Below are 27,358 nucleotides of genomic sequence, written 5' to 3'. Positions count from 1 at the left end.
AATTCATGCACTTACCAAATAAAATGGGGTTCTTGGTGGGGGAGGAGGCTGTCGCCTGGGTCTTGGTGGAGGTACTGAAGGAGATGGAGGAGGTGTGGTATTAACCGTTCGCAGCATAAGTGTGTCTGGCTCCTCCTTAATAACAGTGCTGGATGGCGTAATCACAGGTTTTGTTGTTGCTAAGCAAGCAGTGGAAGAAGTGGAGAAGGTGGACGTTGCAGCAACAGCAGGAACTGGAGATGATGATAAAGCCGGTGGAGGTGTAACAGCAGCAGCTGCAACCAAACAAAGTCAGTCTGTGTAAACAGATTAATACAAGATAACATCTAAAACTGACCACAAACTCAATCCTAAGACAGCTACCAAAGTACTGCAGATTCATAACATGTTACAAACCTGGATTCAAAGCTTCCAAAACCTGAAAGTACTGCATGCTGCTAATGAAAAGCAAAATATACAAGACAAATGGCTACTAAAGCTAAAACTACAGACATGGCTTACTATATGTGGAAGTACTTTCATTTCCTGAAGAATGATGAAACATACAAGAAAAACAGATATACTTGCATAACAGCTTTGATAAGATCCTCTTGTGTGGGTCAAAAACAGCAAAACAACAGACATCTCTCCCTCTATCAGATGGGCTCATAGCCAGCATAAGGACAACCAGGTGGCTGCCTAGGGCACCGCTCTAGCAGGGGCACTTTTCCAGCAATCTGGAGGGTGTAGGTATACCAGGATGCGGGCAGTGAGTGGTGTGTGTGTGGGGCGCTGAGGAGCCCTTTTGCCTACAGCACCAATTGACCAAAGGCCAGCAATGGATGGGCTTATAACTGAACCTTTCCTGATGGGTCCAGGAGTGTGTTCCTTTTCTACCAATGTTGTCTACCACATTAAGCAAGTGTCCCTACAAGCCTACTACAATCTGCTCCCATGATAACAGTGAGCATCTTCCTGCAAACACAGACTTTACACACCATGACTAAACAAATGATTTAAGCAAGATCATTTCCCCTCCAGTCTAGAAGATAGCTCGCCTGGGGTTGAAGCTGTCGCAGAGCTTACCTTCGCGTTCTGAACCCCCTGGCTCCGAAAAGTCTGATGAATCCCAAGTGAAAGTTTGATCGGAAGAAAAAGACATCTTTTCATCAGACCTGAAAGGCACTGGGTGTTTCAGATCTGAAAGCTCTGAAGCATGCCCTGAAGTTGGAAGAGGGGGAGTGGACAATTCAGACAGACCTTGTACCTTAAGGGTCTAGATCGAGAGGGACTTGGTGATACCCTGTGCTCACAAAATCTCCTGCAACATCTGTTCCACATCATCTTCAGTTAGGCTCCTGCTCAAATGGGAGGAAGTGGCAGATGGAGATCTTGGTCTTGACAGAAAGGGAGATGGTACCCTCCATGGAACCGGATCATAAGTGGAGAGTACTGTGTTCTCGGTAAGGTCAAAGTAGGCTTAAAAGGACTGAATGTCAGATCCAACAAATGGATCTGATCCATCCTAACTAGATAGGATCGGAACCAATTAAGTTGGATCCAACCGAGCAGAGGTCAGTGCCTAAGGCTCCGATCAGATCATAGACTTGCCAGACCTAGGAGATTAACATTTTTGGTTTTGGCTCCGAAATATCTGTCAGTGCTGAGGAGGGTCTCTTTTTCCTTTGTCCAAAGATCTAGAGGACAAGGATGAAGATGAGTTTGAATGAGCTGATTTTGTCTTAGAGGCCAAACCAGATTTCTCTTTTCCTCCAGAAATAGCCTCGCCAAAGGATGAAGGCAACATACCCCTTAAAATGAGCTCATTCTTGCATTCTGCTAAAGTTCGATGATTAAAGGAATGGCATATCGTACAATCCTCTTACAAGTGAAGGGGTCCAAGGCAATACATACAGAGTATGAGAGTCGCTAACTGGGATTTTATGCCTGCACTATGAACACTTTTTGAAACCGATCAGTTTCTCCTGTTTCTCTGCCATCATGTAAGGAAGGGGACAGGCAGAGAATCCACTCACACAAACACATATGCACAGTAAAAGTGACAGCAAAAAAGAGAGCCCCCCAACAGGAGATAAAAGGAGGAAAACTACTAACAGTAGTCCAAGAATTACTTAAAAAGGTAAAAGGGAGGGGAGTAACTTATAAAATAAGTGGTTACTGGTGGAAAAGACACAGTAGAAGTGAAAGTAACCTTGTGGATACATCCTATGATACCTGGGGATAGGTGACACCAGTAAATGCTTCAGATTTTGTAATCCCTTTCCCTTTTCTTGAAGGGAGTTGAGGAGTTATGCCGAAGCTTGGCCAAACAGAGCCTTGTTATCAAGAGGTACATCTAACAAGTTTGGTTTGCACATCCATAAGTAGGGGCTGTAGTCTCACTCAGGAGTATCTCCTCAGAAAGGAAAGTTGTGTAAATTCTTACCATAACCATCGATGTTCTTCTCTTCCATGTTGCAGTATTCTGCTTGTGGGTTTACCCTTCTTCGTCGCCAGTTTGCCCTGCCAGGTTTCCAAAGATTTTCAGTCCCTCTTGGTGCGTCGGACGTCTGACGTGGCTGCAGGAACGTGGGCCATAAAAGTGACATCTGCACGTACCAGCCCTCAGAACATAGTAAAAGCACCAGTCGGAGCCAGTCCTGTAAGGGCATACATTGTCCAATATCACCCCAGAAAGCAAGTGTAGTCATACAAGTGGGGATGGAGGGTGGGAAGGAATATTGCAACATGGAAGAGAAGGACCTCTATGGTTATGGTAAGATTTTACACAACTTTCCTATGTCCTTCTATTCCAATGTTGCAGTATACTACTTGTGGGCGAGTGCAAAAGGTCACTTAGAATTGGGAGGTGGCTTAGACTAAGTTTCCAGGAATCTGTGTAGGATAGCCCTGGATAACCCCACCCTGGCTTTGGAGATATTGGTCCAGTATATAGTGTTTGGTGAAGGTGTTAACTGAAGACGAAGTGGCTGTCTCAAGTATGGAGTTGGTGTCTAGCCCTTTAAGGAAGGCTCCAGAAGAGGTGATTGCTCTGATGGAGAGGGCCTTTACATTGTCCTGCAAGGTCTTACTATGGTGTAGGTAGCAGAAGGAAATGGCCCTGGAAATCCAGACGGAAATGGTCTGTTTGCTCACAGCTTTCCCAAAGGCCCTGGGGTGGAAGGAGACGAACACCTGGTCTGATTTCCTGAGGAGTTTGGTTTTATGAAGATAAAACCTAAGTTGTCTGTGGATGTCTAGGGAATACAGCACACTCTCACTATCCCCCTGTGGGTTAGGGAAGAAGGTGGGGCAGGTGGGATGGGCTGATTCAAGGACAGGTCACTCACTACTTTGGGGATGAACAACGGGTTTGTCCTGAGGGTCACCATGTCCAGGTGGAAGATAAGGAAAGGTGGTGTAGCCAAAGAGCTTGCAATTCTGAAATTCTGGCAGAGGTCACAGCTATCAGCAATACAGTTTTCCATATGCAAAATTTTAAGGTGGCCTTGTCTGCTGGCTCAAAAGGGGCTAGAGTGAGATTTTCCAGCAAGAATAATTGTGTAAAATCTTACCATAACCATAGATGTCCTTCTCTTCCATGTTGCAGTATTCTTGTGGGATTTTCCCCCTCAGGCGACCCAAATGTCAGCTCCTATACAAAAGCTTCAGCTTGGCTGTTGCAGCTGTGTGTGATGTCACATGTATTGCCATAAACCAGGATCCTTAAATGTGATGTCTGCAAGCAAAGACCTCAGAACTTGAAAGCCCAACAGGAGGATTATGAGGCCCAGCAGGAGAGGATGCCAGTGATGTCAGGTATAGGGCCATAGGTAGTTTTCATAAGTTCCCAGTGCAGAGTATAGGGTACCAGGAGGCTAAGGGCATGCTGTACTGGGTAAAGAAAAGAAGGGGGCTTTGGAGGGAGGGAAGGAATACTGCAACATGGAAGAGAAGGGCATCTATGGTTATGGTAAGATTTTACACAATTATTCTATGTCCTTCTATTCCTATGTTGCAGTATTGTTGTTGTGGGAGAGTACCACAGCTTAGTTGGAAGGAAGGGAAGCGGAAGAGGAGGCTGATTCTAAGAATCCCTGCAGGACTGCCCAGGCAAATCCTGCTCGTGCTCTGGAGACATTGTCTAGTTTGTAGTGTTTGGTGAAGGTGTGTATGGTGGACCATGTAGCTGCTTCCATAATGAAGTGTCCAGACCTTTGAAGGCTTTGGAGGCTGCCATTGCTCTGGTGGACTGAGCTTTGACTCCTAGTGGGAGTGTTTTGCCATGGTGAGTGTAACAGAAGCAAATGGCTTTTCTGGTCCAACAGGCGGTGGTTTGTTTGGAGACTGCCTTGCCTATGGCCCTAGGGTGGTATGAAATAAAGAGTTGAGTGGATTTCCTAATGGACTTTGTTTTGTCCAGGTAAAATCTCAACTGTCTGTGTACATCCAGGGAGAGAAGAATCCTTTCCCCCTCATTGGTGGGAGAGAGGAAGAAAGTGGGCAGGTGAATAGACTGGTTTAATGACAAATCGCTGATGACATGAAGGAGGGGTTTGTTCTAAGTGTTACCCTGTCCTTGGTGAAAGTAGTGTAAGGGGGGCAGGCCATTAAGGCCTATAGTCCTGACAGCCTTCTGGCTGAAGTTATGGCTGCTAGCAGGATAGTTTTCCACGTACACGTCTGAAGGGTAGCTGTCAAAGCAGGTTCAAATGGGTGCTGGGTTAGCTATTCCAGAATGAAGTTCAGATCCCAGGGTGGACCCCTTTCAAGAACAGCTTAACATCGAGCCTGGCCTGCAGGTGGGGTACTAGGGGTAGGCAGGCTGAGACTGCGGAGAGATGTAATTTAACTGAAGAATATGATAGTCCACCTTTTATAAGTTGACACATGTAAGCTAGGGAAAGGGGGCGTCTGCAATGCATGGGTCCTTACCCTTGTAATCCTACACCATCTTGAAAATCTTTCCCATTTAGCTAGATGCTATTTCTTTGTAGTAGGTTTCCTGGCCTCCCTCAGGACTGAAAGCACGTCCTCTGAGTAGTGGTGCCTGAAGGGAATTAAAAAGTTTATCATCCACTGTGTCAGTGACACATCTGCAAGTGTGTGTGGATGATTGTTCCCTTTTGTTGTGTCAGAAGGTCTACCTTGTGGGGTAACCTGTGGTGATTGCTCTTGGCTAGATTGTGAAGTAGGGGGGACCAGCTGCTGCCTTGCCCAGTAGGGAGTCACCAATAAGATTTCTGTTTTGTCTCTTCTGATTTTCAGGAGGACTTTTTGAATCAATGGGAAGGGGGGAAAGGCATACAGAAAAGTACAGTTTTGTACACTTACCATAAATGTAGATGTTAGAGTGTATTCACTGTTGCAGTCATTACTTTTGGGTAATCTGCTGGCAGGTTGCCCTTAGTCGGCCTGAATTCCAAAGTCTTGTGCCCTGCATCAGATGCTGTCTTCTCTTCCATGACGTCAGGTCGTCAGTGGTATAAAACATGCAGCCGATGCAATTTTCTTTAGCTTTTCTTGACCCCTGTCAGGTGCCCCCAAAAAGGTAGCAACATTCTAAAAATGTATATATTTATACATGCATCACTATAAACACAGGTTGTAGAAGATAGAGAAGGAAAGATAAACTGTAGAATGACAGGGGGATGGCGGGAGGGTAACCTGGACTGCAACAGTGAATACACTCGAAAATTTACATTTATGGTAAATGTACACAGCTGTACTATGTTCTTCGTGTTTCACTGTTGCAGTCATTACATTTGGGTAGAATCCCAAAGCTATGGTTGGGAGGCTGGAGCTAGACAGCATTAGGTGAGGCTATAAGACCTGCAGCACTGCAGTGGCAAAGTCTGACCTGGACTAAGAGTAGAGAGGTAAATGGTAATGCTTTGTAAAGGTGTGAACAGAACTCCAAGTAGCAGCCTCTAGAATGTCCTTGGTTGGTACTCCTCTGAGAAAGGCTGCTGAAGTAGCTGCAGCCCTGGTGGCGTGAAACCTAATGCCCTTGGGCATTGGTTTGCCATGGTGTAAGTAGCAAAAATGGATGCAATGGCTTATCCACTTTCAAATTGTCTGTTTTGAAATGGCCTTTTCTTCTGATCCTGCAGCATATGACACTAGTAATTGCTCAGTTTTTCTTAGAGCTTTAGTCCTGCTCAAGTAGAATCTTAGCTGTCTGTATACGTCCAAGGAATGCAGAATTCTCTCCGCTTTGTTCTGTGGATTTGGATAAAAAGTTGGCAGATGAATTGTTTGGCTAAGGACCACACTGGAAATGACTTTAGGCATAAAAGTAGGATTTGTCCTCAGAGACACCCTGTCTGGGTAAAATATCATAAAAGGCTCTACAGCCATGAGGGCCTGTAGCTCTGAGACTCTTCTTGCTGAAGTAATTGTTAGTAGCAGAGCTGTCTTCCATAACAACTTTATATCAGCGGTAGCAGCTGGTTCAAATGGAGGCAGGGTGAGCTTTTCCAACACATAATTGGAGGTCCCAGGCAGGTAATGGTGATCTTCTAGGAGGCCTTAAATTTTTGGCTCCTCTAAAATATTGTTTTAGTAAAGGATGAGAAAAGATTGGTGGCTCTGTATTGTAATGAGCCGAAATGGCAGAGGCATGGATTTTGATTGATGAGAAAGATAGGCCTTTGTCAAGCATCTTAGTTAAGTATTGCAATATGAGGAATATGCGGTTCTGCTTTATCAGTTCCTTGTACTCGATTCCAAGCACAGAATCTCTTCCATTTGTCAGCATAAGATTTTCTAGTATTAGGCCTTCGGGCTTCCAAAATGACATCCACCACAGCTTTGCTGAGAGGTGTCGTCTGTATGCTGCCAGGTTCAGTAGGATCTGATTGTTTTGCTGGGACAATAGTTGTGGTTTTTGAGGCAAGGTCCAAGCTGGGTATTGAGATAAGTTCCTTAGGATTGGGTACCAGGACTGGCGGGGCCAGTCCGGGGCAATTAAGATCATCTTTCGCTTCTCTTGTCTGACATTTAGGAGGACCTTGTGTAAAAGACCCAGAGGAGGAAAGGTGTAAACTGATAGGGCATCTACTTTCCATGCTTCCCTGTTATACGTCCTTGTGCAGAATCTTTTCAGTTGATAATTTTTTGAGGAGAGGTGAATAGGTCTATTTCTCTGCTGTCAAGCTGAAGACTTGTGGATTTAGTTTCCACTCATGAGGATCCATAAGGTTTCTGCTTAAATCATCTGTCAGAGTGTTTTGTTTTCCTGGCAGGAATTGAGCTTGAAGATTTATTTGGTAGGTCAAAGCTGTGTCCCACAGTGCCATGGCTAATCTGCAAAGGGGGTATGAGCGTGTGCCCCCTTGTTTACTTATATACCACATGACTGTGGTGTTGTCCATCTTTATCAGTAGTTGTCCTGGATGAAGTAAGCCCTTGAAGGCTGTTAGGGCTTGTTGGACAGCTAGTATCTCTTTCTGGTTGATATGTAGATGCATTTGATTTGGTGCCCATATGCCCTGAATGCATCCTTCCTGCCATGTATGCGTCTGTTGTTAAGGTTTGGCTGGCTGGGGGAAGAGTGAAGGGCCGTCCCATGTTTTGGTGACAGGTCTTTGTCCACCATAGAAATTCCTGTTGCAGGCAAGGGATGAGAGGAACCACCGTTTCCAGACTGTGTGAATGTTGACTCCATAAACTTTTTAAGTACCACTGAAGTTTCCTCATATGCAGTCTTGCATATGGAATTAGTAGGATGCAGGATGCCATGAAGCCCAGAGCCTGCAGAATTTGTCTTGCAGAAGACTGGGTTTTTGTTGCCATCAGTTTGAAGTAAGTAGTCAGTTGCCTTTGTTTAGCTGGCGTGAGGTACGCCATCTGGGCAGTTGTATTCAAGCTTACCCCCAGGAATGTTACCTTTTGAGAGGGTACCAGTTTTGATTTGTTTTCGTTTACTGTGTACCCTAGGCATGTTAGAAGCCTTTTCACAAATGCCAGGTGTTGTAGAAGTGTGTCCTTGTTCTCTGCATGAATGAGACAGTCGTCCAAGTAAGGCAATATTTGAATACTTCTTTGTCTGCAAAATGCAATTACTGGTGCCAAGTACTTTGTAAAGACCCTGGGCGCAGTAGATAAGTCAAAGGGCAGTGCAGAGAATTAGTAATGCATGAAGCCAGCCTTGAATCTGAGGTATCTTCTGCATGACTGTCTTACTGGGACATGCAGGTATGCCTCTTTTAGGTCTAAAATCACCAGCCAAGCATTCTTGCCCAGCATGGGCAGAAGCCGTTGCTAAGTGAGCATTTTGAATTTTGGAATGTCCAGGTATGTGTTCAAAATCGATAAAGCCAGTATTGGCCGCCAGGCCTTGTCCTTTCTGGGTACCAAGAACAGTCTTGAGTAAAAGCCTTGTCCTTTTTCCTGTTCTGGTACTGTCTGAATGGCCCCCATATCCATGAGGGACGTAACATGTTTCTGTGCCTCTAACCCTTGATTTTTTGGCATATCTGGCCAACCATTTGCCATTGGCAGAGTGTGGACATGGAATCTGTATCCCTGTGATACGATGTTTAGTACCCACTTGTCCAGGGTTATTAACTGCCTATTTTGAGCAAAAAGTGCTAATTTTCCCCCTATGGGTGCTGCCAAAATATAAGTGCTTGGTGCAGGCAGAGGGAGGTCATTGGAATTGCTTTCTGTAGGTTTGCGCTTCATCTCCTCCAGATTTGGAGGTGGATGCGCCCCAATGTTTTGATCTGTATGAGTCTTGAGCCTGATACCTGGGAACCCTTACAGCGTCTGGATTTGCCCCTTTGAGCTCTGTCTGACACAGGAAAGGACCAATTTTCTGTAGGCCAGTGTCTACTGAATCTAGGTGGATGCACTTGTAAGAAATATTTAGCAGTTTGCATAGACTTAGCTTTGTCTTCCATTTTCTTTAAAACCTCTTCCGCCTTAATACCAAACAGAGAATCATGCTGTAAAGGTGCATCTAGCAATTTAGCTTTAACATGATCAGGCAAATTTCGTTCCTTTAACCAGGCATGCCTCCTAATCACAGATCCAGTAACTGCGGTCCTGCAGGAGGCCTCTAAGGAATCAAAACCACAGTGCAAAGTATGCTTTCCAACTTGTTCAGCTGCATGCAAAAATTCCTGCAATTCCTTATTTTCTGCACATTCTGAAATCAACATCATTTTCTGTTTCAGCAATCCCATAACATGTTGTTGGTACTTAAGCATATGAAATTGACAATTTAAGGCCCTGATTGCAAAGGTTGCAGATGTATAAACCTTTTCTCCCCATCTGTCCAGTGCCCTAGAAACTCTGTCGGAGGGGGTAAGGTTTTTTGCTGTTGGGGCCTTAACTCCCTTTGGACCCTGTGAAATGGTTTCAGGATCAGCAGCAGGGTTTCTAAATAAAAATTTATGAGAGTCAGGGACCCTGTAATACCGGTCAGGCTTACTGGGAGCCGGAGGCAAGGAGTCAGGGTTCAGGCTTGTCTCCGAAAACACATCATCCACAATGTCTAAAATAGGGGGAATGGCTAAAGGCTTGTGCTGAGAGGAGGAGGAAATCCCTGAGCCTCTTTTTTTATTCTGAGAAGTCTTGACTCTCCCAGTGAAAATGCTCCCTGAAAGTATGCAAGGTTTCTCCAAATGAACAATCCCCAGGAGGAGATGCAGATGGAGACTCCTCAGCATCAGAATCATCATAGGGAGGTAAAGATAATTCCTGATCAGAAGAGGAATCAGAAGAAATAGAAACCTGATCTGAAGATTCACAGTCAGTGTCTTGCCTAGGCCTCTTATCTGGAGGGGGATGGATACCCCTGATCAAGGTAATAAGGTCTTCAGCCATTTTGATCATCTGTTTCTTAGGCACAGAGGCCTGTGCACGTGGCTCAGCTATCTTTTTTTAGTTTTAGAAGGTGTCTTTGCCTTTGGTTTTGCAGCTTTCGTCGGCTTGATATAAAAATGTGCCTGCTCAGCGGCTCTGGACGCATCCGAGGGAGATACATTCGTCAGTCCAATACCTTGAGTATCTTGCGGCAAGCCGGACCCCACATGGGTGTCGGTAGAGGCCTGCGACTCGAAGGTAGCGGGTATCAGGGGCTGCGAAAGCGCCTCACTGAGTACCGGCGAATGGCTTAGGAAAAGCTTCGTCATCAGTTTTGGATCTCGACTGCCTTTCTCTGTCTTTTTCTTTGCGTTTTTTATGTACTCTGGTATTCGGATTGCTATCGGACGACATTTCTGGGTAGTTAAATCTGTTTCCCAAATACTTAGATGCAAAAATATACTGAAGCTTAATACTGCGTTGGTTAAATCTAGCACAAAACCGACAGCCAGGCATGCTGTGATCAGGGCCTAGGCAAGGAATACAGTATAAATGGAAATCTTTATGAGGTATTTGCTTCCCACAAGTAATGCAATTATTAACTTTTTCTGACATCGGTAAAAAGAAAGAAAAAAGTTTCCCCAGCGGGGTACTTAGCTTTAGTGAAGACTTCGGTTCTGAAACTCAAACTCGAATATTTCAGTAGCTGGCCGACTGGCACTTGCGAAATGCTTCTGCCTCTGGCACCGCGCAGCAAGAAAGACTGGAGAAAATGACTTCGGCTGCATGTTTTATACCCCTGACAACCTGACATCATGGAAGAGAAGACAGCAACCAACACAGGACCCAAGATGTTGAAATTCAGGCCGAATGAGGGCAACCTGCCAGCAGATTACCCAAACGTAATGACTGCAACAGTGAAACACGAAGAACATCTTCCCCTTCCAAGAGATGCTAAAAGCATCTACTCTCCAAGCTAAGGGGGGAGTAGGTCTTGGTGCAGGTGGTCTGCAGTTATCTGTTCTGGGGGGAGGTAAACAGGTCTATTTGAGGAGTGCCCCACCGGTGGACTAAATCCAGGAAGACTGTCCTGTCCAGCATCCATTCATGTTGTGGGGAAGATGTCCTGCTCAGAAGGTCTGCCTGTTTGTTGTCCTGCGAGGGGATGTAGGACGCCTGCAGAGACAGGTTGTGGCGAGAGGCTAGCTCCCATATCTGCAATGTTACTCTGCACAGGAGGTACACTCTTGTCCATGAACCCCAAGGCTTGCAGTATTTGTCTTGCAGATAGCAGGGTTTTTGTGGCCACTTGTTTGAAGTAGATTGTCAAATGAATTTGTTTCTTTGGCGTGAGGTAAGCCATCTGGGAAGTTGTGTTCAAGCTTGCTCCCAGGAATATAATTTGTTGTCAGGGTACCAGGTGTGATTTCCTTTAATGTATTGTGTACCCCAGACAAGTTAGAACCCTTTGTACAAAGGCCAGATGATTCAAAAGTATGTCTTGGCTTTCTGCCTGAATTAGACAATTGTCCAGGTAAGTATATTTGAATATTTCTTTGCCTGCAAAATGCAATAACTGGAGCTAGGCACTTTGTGAATACCCTGGGCGCAGTAGATAAGCCAAAGGGCAGTGCAGAGAACTGTGTGTAGCCTGCTTTGAAGCGTAGGTATCTTCTGCAAGATTCCCTGATTGGGATGTGCAGGTATGCGTCTTTTAAATCTAGTGTTGCCAACCAGGCATCTTTGCCTAGCATAGGAAGCAAATGGTGAAGAGTCAGCATCTTGAATTTTGGAATTTCCAAAAAGGTGTTTAGAGTAGACCGGTCCAAGATAGGATGCCATGAATTGTTTTTTCTGGGAACCAGGAAAAGCCTTGAGTAGAAACCTTGTTCCCTTTTCTTCTTCCGGTACCAGTTGAATAGCCCTCATGCTTCAGAGAGAAAGTACTTGTTTTTAGGCCTTTGCCCACTGATTTGGGAGTAGGTCCGGTCACCCGCTCTGTGTTGGCAACATGTGGATGTGAAATCTGTATCCCTGGGTCACTATATTTAAAATCCATTTGTCCTGGGTAATGAGTTCCCAGCTCTTTGCATGAAGAGCAATCTTTTCCCCCAAAGTGGCAGTCATTTGATAACTGCTTGGAAATTTTAAACAGAAGTCATTGAGACAGTTTACTATAGGGGGAGTCTTGTTACTCCCAGATTTGGAAGTGGGGGCTCCCCACTGCTTAGTCGTGCGTGTCCCCTGGGACTGAAGCTTGGGGCTTTTGCTGTGTCTGGGTTTGGCTTGAGAACACCTGGAAAGCACTGGAAAGGACCAATTCTTAGAGGGCCAGTGCCTACTAAACGTAGGAGGCTGAACTTGTAAGAAATCTTTAACAGTTTGCATAGATTTAGCTTTATCTTCCATCTTTTTAAGAACTTCTTCAGCCTTGTTGCCAAACAGGCGGTCCTGATTTAAAGGAGCATCCAACAATTTAGCTTTAACATGATCAGGCAAGGATTGTTCCTTTAGCCAAGCATGCCTTCTGAGCACAGACCCAGTAACAGCAGCTCTGCAAGAGGCCTCTAATGAACCAAAACCACATTGCAAAGTATGTTTTCCAACTTGTTCAGCAGAATGCATTAAATCCTGTAATTCTCTATTTTCCACACAGCCAGGAATCAACATAATTTTCTGTTTAAGCAATCCAATAACATGTTGCTGATACTTTAACATATGAAACTGGCAGTTTAAAGCCCTAATGGCCAAGGCTGCAGAAGTGCAAACCTTCTTACCCCATCTACCCAGCGCCCTGGAGTGTCTATCAGAAGGGTTAGGATTTGTAGCAGTAGACGCCTTAATGTCCTTGGGCCCCTGTGAAATATTCTCTGGATCCGCAATAGGATTTTTAAAAAGGACTAGTAAGTCCAAACAGATGGAAAAGGCGCACCAGCTATGGAAAAACTCTTTATTGCAGCAACACAAGTAAATCCACATAAACGCTTTACTGAACAAATGCGTTTTCGTCCACAGCAAGGAAAGACTTCATCAGATAAATTAATTAACTTTAATTAATGTTTAAATAAACCAATTAAAATCAATCTAACCAATGATATTATTTGCATCCTACCTTAACCAATAAAACAAAAGGCTCATGTATATTGAAAACTAAATAGAAACTTGATAAGATGTTAAATCGTATTACAACATTATTTTCCCATAAAAAAACTTTGAAAACAGTTAATATATATTACATCACAAAAGATTAAATACATTTATTATTATAAATAGTAAAACAACATAAATAAACCTAATTTAAAAATGTGTTCTTTTACATTTCATTTCAATGCGATCTGCTTACATTAAAATAGCACCATCTACTGTTCAAACAGTAACTGTACAAGTTTATTCTAAATTTTAACTGCTCTCAACTTTAAAACAGGGGATAATGAAATGTGTTCATTTAACCCAGGTAACTTGGTGGCTTCTAACAATATTTGCCACCATAATTCTTTGTACTCAAGCCATTCCTCCCAAAGGCCTCCTCTCATCTCCTTTTTAACCTGCTCAAGCACAAAGAACAAAAATTTAGAGTCATTGCATACTCTAGTGTGCTTGTACAGGGTGTTTGTTTCTTTGTACTTAGATATCTCATATATATGTTCGTAAATTCTTTTCTTCAGCACCCTCTCCGTCTTACTGACATAAAATGAGCTACATTTAACACATATGGCCATGTATACCACCCCCTTTGATTCACAATTATAATGACCTGTACTATTAATGCTGATGTCCCTAGCATCCAGATAAACCTCTCCTTTGTTAAGGATATATTCGCACTGGTTACAGTGTCCACATTTGTAGGTTCCATTTGTAATTTTGCTTAGTACAGCCTTATTAATAGTGTTGTTACTAGCAGTAATCTTATTATTCTCAAGTATTTTTTTAATGCTCCATGCGTTCTTGTAAACAATTTTTGGAATGCATTTGTTAATATTCATAATATATGAAAAGGATACAAATTTGTCCCATTCAGTCTGAAATAACTTTTTCACCTTGGAGTTAAACATATTGTATTCCAAAATCAAAGCTGACTCAGTGTGGTTCTACTTTTTGTTTCCTCCTATTAAAATGGCAATAATTAGCAATATTGCCAGTGTCATTAGTGCAGCCCCTGGTGTCTGTCAAGCTACCTTTTATAGGTTTAAATTTAGTAGTTCTGCTCTGCTCAACCTCTATTCCTATACTTTTAATAAACTCAGGTGAATAACCTCTTGCACAGAACATCCCTTCCAAGGTATTACATTCTATGAAAAAATCTTCATCCCTGCTAGTCATGCGACACCCCCTCACAAACTGCCCCTTAACAATATTCTTTTTGCAGTGTGGGGGGTGTGCACTGGTGAAATGCAGGAAGGAGTTACAAAAAGTACTCTTTCTAAATACCTTCGTTTCCAGGTCTTTTTTATTCAAACTTTTGTAAACTTCTATATCCAAGTATTGTAAGCTATCAGTGGAGGTGGTGTGTGTAAACCTCAAAAAATTGGTAGTACCCTGAATGTAGTCAAGAAATTCAGACAATTTATCCTTGCCCCCTGTCCAAAAAATAACAATGTCATCCAAATAGCGTCTGTAGAGTGACCAATATTGTTTGTATACTGAATTCAAAACATATGTAGATTCCGAACTAGCTAACACAATATTAGCGTACGTAGGTGCGCATGCCGCGCCCATTGAAACTCCTCGTACATGTTGGTAGTATTCACCATTAAAAAGAATAAAATTGTACTTGAGTACCGTGTCAGCTAGTTCCACTATTGCTATCTTCTCCGAGTGTTGAAGTGTTTTGTCTGAAAAAATCATATCTTCAAACATACTCAACCCCTCATCATGGGGTATACAGGTAAAAAGGTCAATAACATCTATTGTGACAAAAATAAGATCTTCAGACAAGAGGTCAGGGGTAATGTTTCTCAACAAATCCCATGAATCCTTCAATATAAATTCGTTATTGTTACAAATATGTTTCGTCATTAAATCTACATATTTGGCCATGGGAAGCGTTTTTGAACCATTGGCTGCTACTATTGGTCTTAATGGAGGGTCACACACATTCTTGTGCACTTTTGGTATTCCGAAAATTATAGGAATTTTCGGCTTAGGTACAGATAAAAATTTGTGCATCTTATTGTCAATTGTGCCCTCCATCAACATGTTATCAAGTATAAGGTCTATTTTGTAGTAGGCCAGGTTCACCTCATTCAATGATACACTTTTGTATTTAGTTTCTTCTCTGAGGATACTATTCATTTTCCCTTCATAGATAATATTGTCCATAATGACGGCCCCCCCTCCCTTATCTGGCTTCATGATTCTAATTCCAGTGTTCCACCTTAAATCATTCAAAATCTCAAATTCCTGTTTAGAAAGGTTGTATTCCTTAATATTCTGTTTAAATTCCTTTCTAATTTCCTTTTCAAGAACCATATCCAGATTCCTGATTTGTGGGTGGAATGGGGGGTTAAAAGTACTATGCCTGGTAAGAGAAGGGTGCTGAAGATCAGAGTCAGCAGGCATTAGGGGCAGTATGGCTTTCAAATTTACCTTCCTAAGAAACAACTTCATGTCTATAATTGTTTGTACAAGGTCCCCTTTTACGTTAGGAATAAATTTAAATCCTTTACTAAGTAGTTCAAAGTGCACTTTCTTAATGAAAACATCACTAAAATTATATATAGAAAAATTCCTAAAAGTGTGTGTAGTACCTGTTCGAAGTATACCATCCTCTGAGTCATTATCAAAGGGATGCAAAATAATGGGGGTGGGGGTGTGATGCCTTGTTATTAATACCTCCCTCTCCCCCTTCTCCCCCCTCTTTGGAACCTCTGCTTGTTCCTATTGTTATGTTGGTCTTCATTCTCTAGAGGTGGAAAGTCCGTATCATAATCTCCCCAATGTTGTTCCTCATTCCGAAAACTCTTTTTATTATACCTAGTTGCTTTATTAAACTTGGTTCTATCATTATGTTCCCATCTCTTAAAAGGTGGCTCTGGGTAACTAATGTTATTCTGGTATTCCTCAATGTCTCTTGAGTTTATTAATTTTCCTTTGTTCCAATGTTTTACATTTGGAATCAACATCAGACCTAAGGCTGTAGTACCTATCTCTTTCATGTTTAATTTCAAAAAGCAGATCCTTTTTAATAAAACCATCTAAAACCAAAATCTCATGTTCCAAATTCTCTAAAATCCTATTATTTTCTTTAATGATGAGCCTAAGAATCTCAAGTCCACAGTTATTAAATGCATCAATAAGTTCCTTATGGAAATCAGAACCGGGTTCTACATTATTTGGGTATTTCCATACCCTAAGCCCTTTTGGGACAACTTTCTGCTTAATACATTCCATTAAATAACAGTTCTCAGTACCCAGTACCCATTTTTAAAAAGGAACTTGTGGGGACCCTGTATTATCTGTCAGGTTTTCTGGGAGCAGGAGGCAAGGAATCAGGGGCCAAACTAGATTCTGAAAAAGCATCAACAATGTCTACTACAGGAGGAATAGTTAAATTCCTATGCTGAGGTAGGAGTAAGAAAATCCCTAAGCCTCATTTTTGATTCAGAAAAATCCTGGCTTTCCCAGTGGAAATGCTCTCAGAGTATGCAAGGCTTCCCAAAAAGAAAAATCCTCTGGAGGGGAAGCAGAGGGAATGGAGTCTTCTACATCAGAATCCTCATAAACAGATAAGGGAAAATCCAGATCATCAGAAAAAACAGAATCGTGGTCGGAAGATTCATAAACGACTTCAGTCCTAGGCCTCTTAGAAAGGGGGGGGGGGTTGGCTACCCATGATTAGAGTTATTAAATCTTCAGCCATTCTTATCATTTGTTTTTTAGGCATAGAGGCCTGAGTATGTGGCCTGGGCGTCGGTTTTTTAGGCATGGTTCGAGATTTAGGGCTAAGTGAAGAAGGAGGTGTTGGTTTAATATGCAAGTCTGTAGGCCTGAATACACTCTCAGAAGCCGGTGCCTGCACAGCGGCTCCGGACCCATCCAAGGTAGACTAGACACATCCATGGGTTCCATAGTTGAAGCATCTCGCGGGATACCGGACTCAGAATGGGTCTCAGCAGAGGCCTGCGAATCAGAAGTAGCGGGTATCAGGGGCTGCAAAAGCGCCTCACTGAGTACCGGCGAACTGGCGACTGGCTTGGGAGAAGCATCGTCGGCAGTTTTGGACCTCGGCAGCCTATGTCTTTATCTTTGCATTTTTTCGGAATCCCGGTAGTCGGATGGCTAACCGATGACATTTCTGGATAATTAAACCGAGAAACGAAATACTTACAGGCGAAAATATAACGACGGACAGTGCTCTGATTAAATAAAGCACAAAACCGACAGCAAGGTATGTCATGGTCAAGGCCTAGGCAAGGGATACAGTACAAATGAAAATCTTTATAAGGTATTTGCTTTCCACAAGTAATGCAATTATTAACTTTTACTGACATTGGTAAGGAGCAAGAAAAAGTTTCCCCAACGGGGTACTTTGCTTTAGTTGAAGACTTTGGTTCTGAAACTCAAACAAAAATTTCAGGAGTCAGCCGACCAGCAATTGCGAACTGCTTCTGCTTCGGGCACCGCACGGCAAGAAAGACTAATGTAATGGTGTCGGCTGCATGTTTTATACCCTTGACGACCTGACGTAATGGAAGAAAGGACAGCAACCGACGGAAGACCCTACAGTTTGTTAATCAGGCTGACTGAGGGCAACCTGCAAACAGATAACTCAAATGTAATGATTGCAACAGTGAAACACGAAGAACATCTGCTGTCATTTCTCTCATATTGATGTGTTTGGTCTTCAGTTAAGGGTTAAGTCTGATGCATCTGGAATCATAACCAGAGTTGGAAGTGGGGGCTGAAGGGGAAGGTTGGGATTGAGCTGTATTTGTTGAATCCACCAGATGACCTCTGGGTTTAGGCAGGTTAAGAGTGTGATTTCTTGTTCCAGGGGATGCTGGTGTTGGGACCAAATGTTTTTTTAGACACCACTGCAGCTTCCGCATGTGCAATCTGTCAAGTGGAAGCATAGGGATGGTTGCTTGCCGTAAGGCCCAGAGTCCTTAGGAATTGCCTTGTAGTGATTACATGGGTCTGCAGCAGGGCTCTGAAATGGTAGGACAGTGAGCTGACTGTCTTGGGGTACAAAAGCCTTCATTAGGTCAGTCCTGTTTCTGCAACTCAGAAATATCTTGCCTTGCCCTGGGGTTAGAGAAGACTTTGGGAGGTTGAGGGTAAACCCCAGATTTTTAGAAGGAACATGGTGAACAGCAGATGCACAGAAGGGGTTTCTTTGCAGTCTGCCAGGATCAGGATGTCATCTAGATAGGGAAAAATCTGAATTCCCTGTGTTCTGCAATGGCGGGTGCCAGGCATTTTGTGAAGACTCTGGGGGCAGTGGACAGACCAAATGGCAAGGCAGTAAACTGGAAATGAGAGGAGTCCAGAGAAACGTAAATATTTTCTGTGGGAGGGTAGTATGGGAATGTGCAAGTAAGCCTCTTTTAGGTCCAATGTAACCATGAATGCCTTGGAAGGTATGAGAGGAAGGAGGCTTGGGAGAGAGAGCATTCTGAAGGTGGGTACCTGTAAGAATAGATTTAAGAAGGAAAGGTCTAGAATAGGTCTCAGTGGTCTGTCTTTTTTGTGGACCAGGAACAGTCAAGGGTAGAAGCCTTTTCCTTCCTGTCCTGAGGGGACAGGTTCTATTGTACCCAAGTTCAGAATGTCTGTCAGAACTCGTGGCAAAAAATGCCTTTGATTTCTTGGGGGAAAGGGAATTTTTCTTAGGGGTGGCCCTTCTTTCCAGGAAAGAAAGTATCTTTTTTGGATGATAGCCAAAACCCATCTGTCTGTGGTGATGGTTTTCCAAAAGGGCAGGCAGTGAGAAAGACAAGCAGAGAGGGGGTAAGGGGGCAAGGCAGTCACGCATTATTGGGGCCTCCTCTGTCGTGAAAGGGCTGCCTAGTTGGAGGCTGAGGGGCAGCAGTACTGGAAGAGGTTTGTCTTCTGGTACCTCTTCTAGGCCTGAAAGAGGTAGATCCAGCAGGGGGTTGGGTTACGTCTGACAAAAAGTGGCCTTGGCCGGGTAGTTCCTATAGTATTTGGGGATGGGGGACACCAATAAATGTTTTATGTCTTGTAATTCCTTACTCTTTTCTTGCATGTTCTTGAAGAGAGCTGCAGATTGCTTTCCAAAGAGAAAATTGGGGTCCAGGGAGGCATCCAGGACCTTAGACTTAAAGTCTTCTGGTAGGTGAAATCTAAGCCAGGAATATCACCTGAGAACAGAGGCAGATGCTGCAGAGCGAGCAGAAACCTCTGCAGCATCATAGATGCATCTGATAGAGTGTCTGGCTACTTGGGCAGGCAGAGAACGTTTTAAAAAAATGACAGCTTTAGTGGGGCTGTCAGGAGAAAGTACAGTTTTGTACCTACCATAAATGTAGATGTTCAAGTGTATACACTGCTGCAGTCATTACACTTGGGTTATCCTGCCATCAGGCAGTCCCGCAGTCGGCCAGAGTTCCAAAGTCTTGGTCCGGCATCTGTTGCTGTCGCCTCCTCCCTGACGTCAGTGCGACAGGGGTATATAAGATGCAGCCAACGCCATTTTCTTCAGTTTTTCTTGCCCCAGATGTTAGGTGCCACTAAATAGGTAGACAATTCCAATTGCTAATAAAACATAAATAAGAAAAGCAAAAGACAACTTCCAGCTACCAGCAAATACTCCCCATAGGTAGTAAGGGTTGGAGATATAGGTACGTACCAGCCAGTAAGAGGGGATGGAGGGAGGGTAACCTGGACTGCAGCAGTGTATACACTCGAACATCTACATTTATGGTAGGTACAAAACTGTACTATGTTCATCGTGTTACACTGCTGCAGTCATTACACTTGGGTAGAATCCCAAAGCTGAGGTAGGGTGGCTGGTTCTATAAGGCATTAGGGGTGGCTATAAGGCCCTGCAGCACTGCAGTGGCGAAGCCAGCTCTGAATTTAGAGTATAGCGGCACATGGTAATGCTTGGTGAAGGTATGTACAGAACTCCAAGTTGCTGCTTCCAAAATATCGTTGGTAGGTACACCCCTGAGGTACGCAGCTGAAGGGGCTGTTGCCCTGGTGGAGTGAGATCTAATGCTGCAAGATACAGGTTTTCCATGCTGTGTGTAGCAGAACCGTATACAATGTCCTATCCATTTTGAAATGCTCTGTTTTGAAATGGCTTTTCCTTGTGCTCCTGCAGCATATGCTACCAATAATTGCTCAGATTTTCTGAAAGCTTTGGTTTTGTCAAAGTAGAAACGTAACTGCCTGTGAATGTCCAAAAGAGTGCAGTAGTCTCTCCCCTTTATTCTGCGGTTTAGGATAAAAAGTTGGCAGGTGAATAGTTTGGTTTAGAGCCACACTGGATACCACCTTTGGCATAAACGTAGGGTTAGTTCTTAAAGACACCCTGTCCTGGTGGAAAATGAGGAATGGTTCCACTGCTATTAATGCCTGTAATTCTGAAACTCTTTGTGCTGATGTTATTGCCAGGAGCAGAGCAGTTTTCCAAGAGATATAATTTAATTCTGCTGTGTTAGCTGGCTCAAAAGGAGGTAGTTAGTTTTTCCAAAACAAAGCTGAGGTCCCAAGTTGGAGTAGGTGCTCTATGGGGCAGTCTTATGTTTTTAGCCCCTCTGAGGTACTGTTTTAACAGAGGATTAGAGAAAATTGGTGGATCCGTGTTGTAATGAGCAGAGATGGCAGATGCGTGGATCTTGATGGATGAGAAGGACAGGCCTTTGTCCAACATCTCAGTTAAGTATTGTAGTATCTGAGGAATGTTTGGGACAAGAGAGTCAAGGCTGTGAGCTTGGTTCCAGGCACAGAATCTCTTCCATTTATCCGAATAGGCTTTCCTGGTACTAGGGCTTCTGGCCTCCAGAATGACATCTGTAACAGCTTTGGAGAGAGGCATTGCTTGCTTGACTAAGGAATCTTCCATGCAGCTAGGTTTAAGGTCTTTAGCTGGCTGTGTAGTATTTGATTGTTGTGCTGAGTCAGCAGATGTGGGATTTGAGGCAAAATCCAGGGTGGTTCTTGTGCTAAGCTCCTTAAGATTGGGTACCAATGCTGGCGTGGCCAGTCTGGTGCAATCAGGATCATCTTTGGCTCTTCTTGCCTGGCTTTTATGAGTACCTTTGGCAAGAAAGGTAATGGTGGGAAAGCGTATACTTGTAGGAACTCCCAGCTGAATGAGAGGGCATCCACTTTCCATTCTTGTGGATGGTAACTCCTTGTGCAGAATTTTTGTAGCTGGCAGTTTATTGGGGATGCAAACAGATCTATGTACGGGCTCCACCATTTCTGTGTTATCATTCTGAATATTTGTGGATTCAATTCCCATTTGTGGGGATCCATGGTGTTTCTGCTTAAGTCGTCTGCCAGTGTGTTTTTCTCTCTTGGCAGGAATTGTGCTTGCAGATGAACTTGAAGGTTTATAGCTGTGTTCCACAAGGTCATGGCTTGTCTGCATGGGGGGGGGTAGGAGTGAGTGCCCCCTTGCTTGCTTATGTACCATATAACTGTGGTGCTGTCTTTAGCAGTAGATGTCCTGGATGCAGCAGGTCCTTGAAAGCTATACATTTTGTACAGCTAGCATCTCTTTTTGATTGATGTGAAGATGCCTTTGTTCTGCGGGCCACGTGCCCTGAATACAGTTGCCTGCCATGTGTGCTCCCCAGGCGTAATCCGATGCATCTGTTGTCAGCGTCTGCCTGGCTGTGGGTTGTGTAAAAGGCTGTCCCTTGTTGAGGTGACAAGCTTGAGCCCACCACTGAAACTCCTGTTGAAGGCAAGGGATTAGTGGTATAACTGTTTCCAAACTTGGAAAGTGTTGAGACCATACATTCTTTAGGTACCATTGTAGTTTCCTCATATGCAGTCTTGCATATGGAATTAGTAGTATGCAGGATGCCATGTAACCCAAGGCCTGCAGAATTTTTCTTGCAGGGAGTTTGGTCTTTGTTGCCATCAGTTGAAAGTACTGAGTCAATTGTCCTTGCTTGTCTGGCATGAGAAGCCATCTGGGCTGTTGTGTTCAAGCTGGCACCCAGGAATATAATCTTGTGAGGGCACTAGTTTTGATTTCTTTTCATTTACTGTGTACCCCAGGCAACTTAACTTTTTTTACTAATGCCAGATGCTTTAGAAAAATGTCCTTGCTCTTTGCTTGAAGTCTGTAAAATACAATTACTGGTGCCAGGCACTTTGTGAAGACCCTGGGCGCAGTAGATAAGCCAAAGGGCAGTGCAGAGAATTGGTAATGCATTGGGCCAGCTATGAATCTGAGGTATCTTTTGCAGTTTTGCCCGATAGGGACATGCATGCATGCCTCCTTGAGGTCCAAAGTCACGAGCCAAGCTTTCTTGCCCAGCATGGGAAGAAGCTGCTCTAGTGTCAACATTTTGAATTTCGGAACATCCAGGTAAGTGTTTAGAGACAAAAGATCCAGAATGGGCCAACAGGCCTTGTCCTTTCTGGGTACCAGAAAGACTCTTGAGTAAAATCCTTGTCCTTGCTCCTGTGATGGTACCTTTTGAATAGCTCTCATATCCATGAGAGCTGTAATTTGTTTTTGAGCCTCTGCCCATTGATTTGATGGCTGATTTGGCATTCCTTTTAACCTTGGCAGAGTGTGAAAGTGGAAACTGTAACCTTGAAATACAATGTTGAGAACCCATTTGTCTTTGGTGATCATTTGCCAATTGTGGTAGAAGAGTGCCAGTTTTTCTCCCAAGGGGGCTGCCAAAAGGGATTTGTTTGGCAGCTGTAGTGGGAAGTCATTGGAGCTGCTTTTTATATGGTTGGGGCCTGTCTTCCCCTTCTTTCTGGCCTGATGCAACCCATTGTCGAGGCCTGTAAGGACCTTGTGTTTGACCTCTACCTCTTGGACGTCTGTATCTTCCCCTTTGAGGTCTGTTGGTAATTGGAAAGGACCAATTCTTAGCTGGCCAGTCTCTGCTAAATCTAGGACGCTGAACCTGTAAGAAATCCTTCACCATTTGCATAATTTTGCCTTATCCTCCATTTTCTTTAATACCTCTTCTGCCTTAACTCCAAATAATACATCCTGCTGCAAAGGTACATCCAATAATTTTGCTTTAACATGATCTGGTAACGTATGTTCTTTTAACCAAACATGTCTTCTAATGACAGAGCCTGTAACTGCTGCTCTGCAGGAGGCCTCTAGAGAATCAAAACCATATTACAAAGTATGCTTTTCCCACTTGTTCAGCTGTATGCAATAAATCCTGCATTTCTTTAAAATTAGTAGGATCTGACTCTGGAAGCATTTTTTGTTTTAACTGAGACAGTAGAAATTGCTGACATTTTAGCATGTGAAACTGGCAATTTAAGGCTCTCATTGCTAAAGTTGCAGACGTATATACCTTCTTTCCCCATCTGTCTAATGCTATGGAATCTGTCAGAGGGAATTGGATTCTTGAATGATGAGGCCTTAACTCCTTTGGGTCCCTGAGAAATAGTTTCAGGGTCAGCTACAGGGCTTTTATACAGAAATGTATGAGTCAGGGACTCTAGTATCTGTCAGGTTTAACAGGGGCCGGAGGTAAGGAATCAGGATTTAGGCTGGATTCAGTATACGCATGATCCACAACATCTAACACTGGCAGAATAGGAAGGGGTCTGTGTTGAGGTAATAAAAAAAGTCTCTGAGCCTTTTCCTGGATTCTGAGTAATCCTGGCCTTCCCAGTGGAAATGCTCCCTCAGGAGTAGTCCTCAGGCGGTGAGGCTGATGGAATTGATTCCTCAGCATCAGAATCCTCATAAGGGGGTAAAGAGTATCCTAGGTCTGAGGATGAATTAGAAGAGATGGACACCTGGTCGGATGAATCATAGTCTGCATCCTGTCTAGGCATTTTATCAGGAGGGGGATGGGACCCCCTGATCAGAGTGATTAGGTCTTCGGCCATTTGAGCATTTGTTTCTTAGGCATGGAGGCCTGTCCTGGAGAATGCTGTATTTGTTTCTTTGATTTTAAAGGAGGCTTAGGCTTAGCAATGGGTTTAATGCTTAACTGAGTAGGTCTGAAGACACCCTCTGAAGCTGTGGGTTGCTCAGCTACTCCGGATCCCTCTGAAAGGCTAGTCTCGGTAGGCTGAATAGCTTGTGCGTCTGAAGGCCCAGCCATCTCCACGTAGGAGTCAGAGGCGGCCTGTGGTTCTACAGAAGCGGTGGTCAGGGGCTGCGAAGGCGCCTCGCTGAAAACTGGAGAACCGGTGACTGGCCTAGAAGAGGCTTCGTCGTCAGTTTTAGGCCTCGGACGCCTATCCTCGTCTTTGCGCTTTTTGTGTATTCCTGTCGTCTGAAGTTCTGACGGCATGGTATAATTGAATTTTCTACCAAAATAATGTCGGGCAAAATCAAACAGACGTTTAATAGTGCGCTTGTTAAACCTAGCACAAAACCAACAACCAGTGACGTCGTGGTCTGGACCTAGGAATGGGATACACTAGGAATGGAAATCCTTAGGAGGTATTTGCTTCCCACAAGAAATACAGTTATTAACTTTTACTGACATCTGTCTGAGGCAAGAAAAAGTTTCCCCAACGGGGTACTTAGCTTTGTAGAAGACTTCGGTTCTGGCTTCGGAATAAAAATCTTAGGAGACTGCCAACCGGCACTTGCGAACTGCTTTTGCTTCAGGCAACGCGTGGTAAGAAAGACTTATGAAAATGGCGTTGGCTGCATCTTATATACCCCTGTCGCACTGACGTCAGGGAGGAGGCGACAGCAACCGACGCCGGACCAAGACTTTGGAACTCAGGCCGACTGGGGAACCGCCTGACGGCAGGATAATCCAAGTGTAATGACTGCAGCAGTGTAACACGATGAACATCTGTGGAATAACTCTGGCCTAAATCTTACAGATTATCCAAGTCAAGATAAGCACTACAGAACTGCATGAACTTTCATGCATACATATGCAAAGGATGATAATTTCTGGAAGCCTCAATCACTTGTAAGACTCGTGCTGACATGTACAGAAATGGAGAGTGGGTCCACAACAGAAGCAAGATCCTGAGGTGTTGCTCGACGCTAGTTCAACAATACTGGGGTCAACCCTGGCTGGGACAGTAAGGGCAAAGCATCTGACAACTCCTCACTCAGGCCCTGTACACAAGCTCAATGAATTAGGTACACACCCCCATGTCGCTCACTGCATAGCCAACTGGTTCACAGAGAGGACCGAAAAAGTTAAGAAGAGTCTACTTCCACTAAAAGGGCAATCAGTAGCAAAGTCCCTCAGAGCCAAGAGCTGGGGCCACTCCTATCTAGCAAAGATTTTTCTGACATCAGTGCTAATGACAAAGGATTCTAGGCTGACAAAATTCACAGACAGTTGCAAATCAGATGCAGTCACTGAATCTTGCCCCCAAGACCCAAACATCCTCCAAGAAAGCCTGACTGATAAGTGGTGCCAGAGTCACAGTCTTACACACTCAATGTTAAGTGCATAATAGTATCCTTTAGTAAGAGTCACCCCTACAAATTGCTAAATCAATAATACACCCCCAGATTAGACCCAGACTTGTTAGGGATTTGGGAAAACATGCAAACAGTGATTTGGCCTTTGACCATCATGTGTCTACATGCACAACTTAGAAGCAATAGTATGGCAGTCAAGTCCAAAGATGCCATTGTTCTGTTATACTCTGCCCTCATAAGACCAATCAGAGTACAATGTACCTGACCAGGCATATGCAACAACTGGAGTGACCACAGACGTCTCTCGCAAAAAGAACACACAGTAAAGAAAACCATTCCTACTGGACCTCATAAAAGCACTGCCCTTATACTTACTCTTCTACAGGCTCCTGAGAGAGAACCTATTCCTGGTCTAAAAAGCATCCACTGATCCAGCCCTAACTGACCTGGTGCACATTTGCAAAACAAACACCAGAAGCACCACATCAGGGGACCTAAACCTAGTCTGCAACATAAGGACATGCTGGAGGGACAAGTATACATCTCAGAGGCTGCCCCCTCTCTGGAACAGACTTTCGAATCATGTGAAGCAAAGTTCTTCCCTGCACTTAGTAAAAAAAAAAAAAAAAACTTGCACCAGTGGATAAGGAATCTTAAATTTACCTGTTCTGGCACCTATGTCTCTATTAGAGGAAGGGAGCTTGTAAATGCTTGACCTGTCATGCCCCGGTTTACATACCCCCCCCCCCCCAACATTACCCTTCTAATTTTTGGGAAGCATGACTAGGATTACAAACATGCTCCAAGGTCATTAGTCCAGTACGTGCCTATGATCCAATAACGGTATCAAGTAGACAGCCTGAAACAGTGTTTTCAGCTACCAAAGTACAATGAGTTTTGTTTCTTCTTCAAACTGTAGCATAAGATATGCAACAAACACTGGGAATATGTTCAAGAAGCACTCTCCATCGGAGAGCATCACTTCCACTGAAATTCCCTTCTGCTGACCTAAGTATAAGAGGAAGAGTGAGAGAGAGAACTTACTTCTTCTAGATGGTAAACAGTTCTATTTCCAGAGCAGTACACTTCTGTATGACCAGGCTCACCCTCTGAATCTATAACGTACGGAGAGTACCACAGTCCCATTTTAATACATCTACCAGCTTGCTCATGTATCCAGGGACACAAATAACTGGGTGTGCAGTCCCACTTTGTGGGCAAAATGCCAGATAGTGTCACTTACCTGCACTGGGGATATAACCAGTCCGTTCTGGTGCCACATAACAAACCAGCTGAATGAGGCAAAGCCCCTAAAAGCAGCAGGTGCTTCTTCACAGCCCTCATGACCATAAGCACTGCCCACACAGATCCAACCGGCTCACATGAAGTCCCCTCTACAAGGGCCACTACACTTGCTGCACTCAGTGGGAGGCTAGCAGAGTCTCTATCCTCACAAAAAGTATCTGTCAGAATCTACGAAGAGTTCAGCTGCAGAAAGAGAAGCCTTATCAGAACATTTGAAGGGATTTCTCTACCACTCCAAAGACCATCAACAAAAGTCTGACCCCAACAGAAGAGTCTGTAATAACATGGTGGTTCTAAACCCACCAACACACCACAGTCCACTGCAACACCTACATCTACAGGCCTGCAAGGGCACCAGGATGATGCTGGCCACCAACATCAAACTTAGTAAAGTGCAATAAAGTCTGAGTTTTCATTGTTCACTGCATCCTCTCCCCACAAGCAAATCTTGGGCCTTTCTCCAAGAGGAAGAGCAAGTAAAGGAAACTGTCCATCTCGACTCTTGATAAAGGATTTCCTCTGAGCAAGCATCAGAGAATATTTCTTGCAGCAGTCTGTGGTCAGCTCCATGTACTGAATTCAAGTAACATCCAAATGAAGGACATCTCCATAGAGTACCTAGAGAAGATAACAAGCACCCAGTTGTTTAGCTCTGAATTTGCCATGAAATCATTCCGCAACACACTGCATACAATGCCCAATAACTTGGTGAAAACTAGTGCC

At 43.9% G+C, this 27,358-nt stretch overlaps 1 protein-coding gene across 1 annotated transcript in view; it reads right to left on the bottom strand.

Moving 5' to 3' along the window:
* The window catches only part of LOC122814504 (Snf2 related CREBBP activator protein), a 3,617,155-nt gene that overhangs the window by 585,247 nt on the left and 3,004,550 nt on the right, over positions 1 to 27,358 (bottom strand). The window contains exon 20 of the mRNA XM_044087079.1: positions 16 to 275. Within this exon, the coding sequence (XP_043943014.1) occupies positions 16 to 275 (260 nt within the window). The remainder of the gene's footprint in view (positions 1 to 15; positions 276 to 27,358) is intronic.

The sequence above is a fragment of the Protopterus annectens genome, chromosome 10.part0, assembly GCF_019279795.1.
Source record: "Protopterus annectens isolate FY-2018-M chromosome 10.part0, PAN1.0, whole genome shotgun sequence".
Classification (NCBI taxonomy): domain Eukaryota; kingdom Metazoa; phylum Chordata; order Ceratodontiformes; family Protopteridae; genus Protopterus; species Protopterus annectens.
This window is presented reverse-complemented; position numbering and strand designations above follow the sequence as displayed.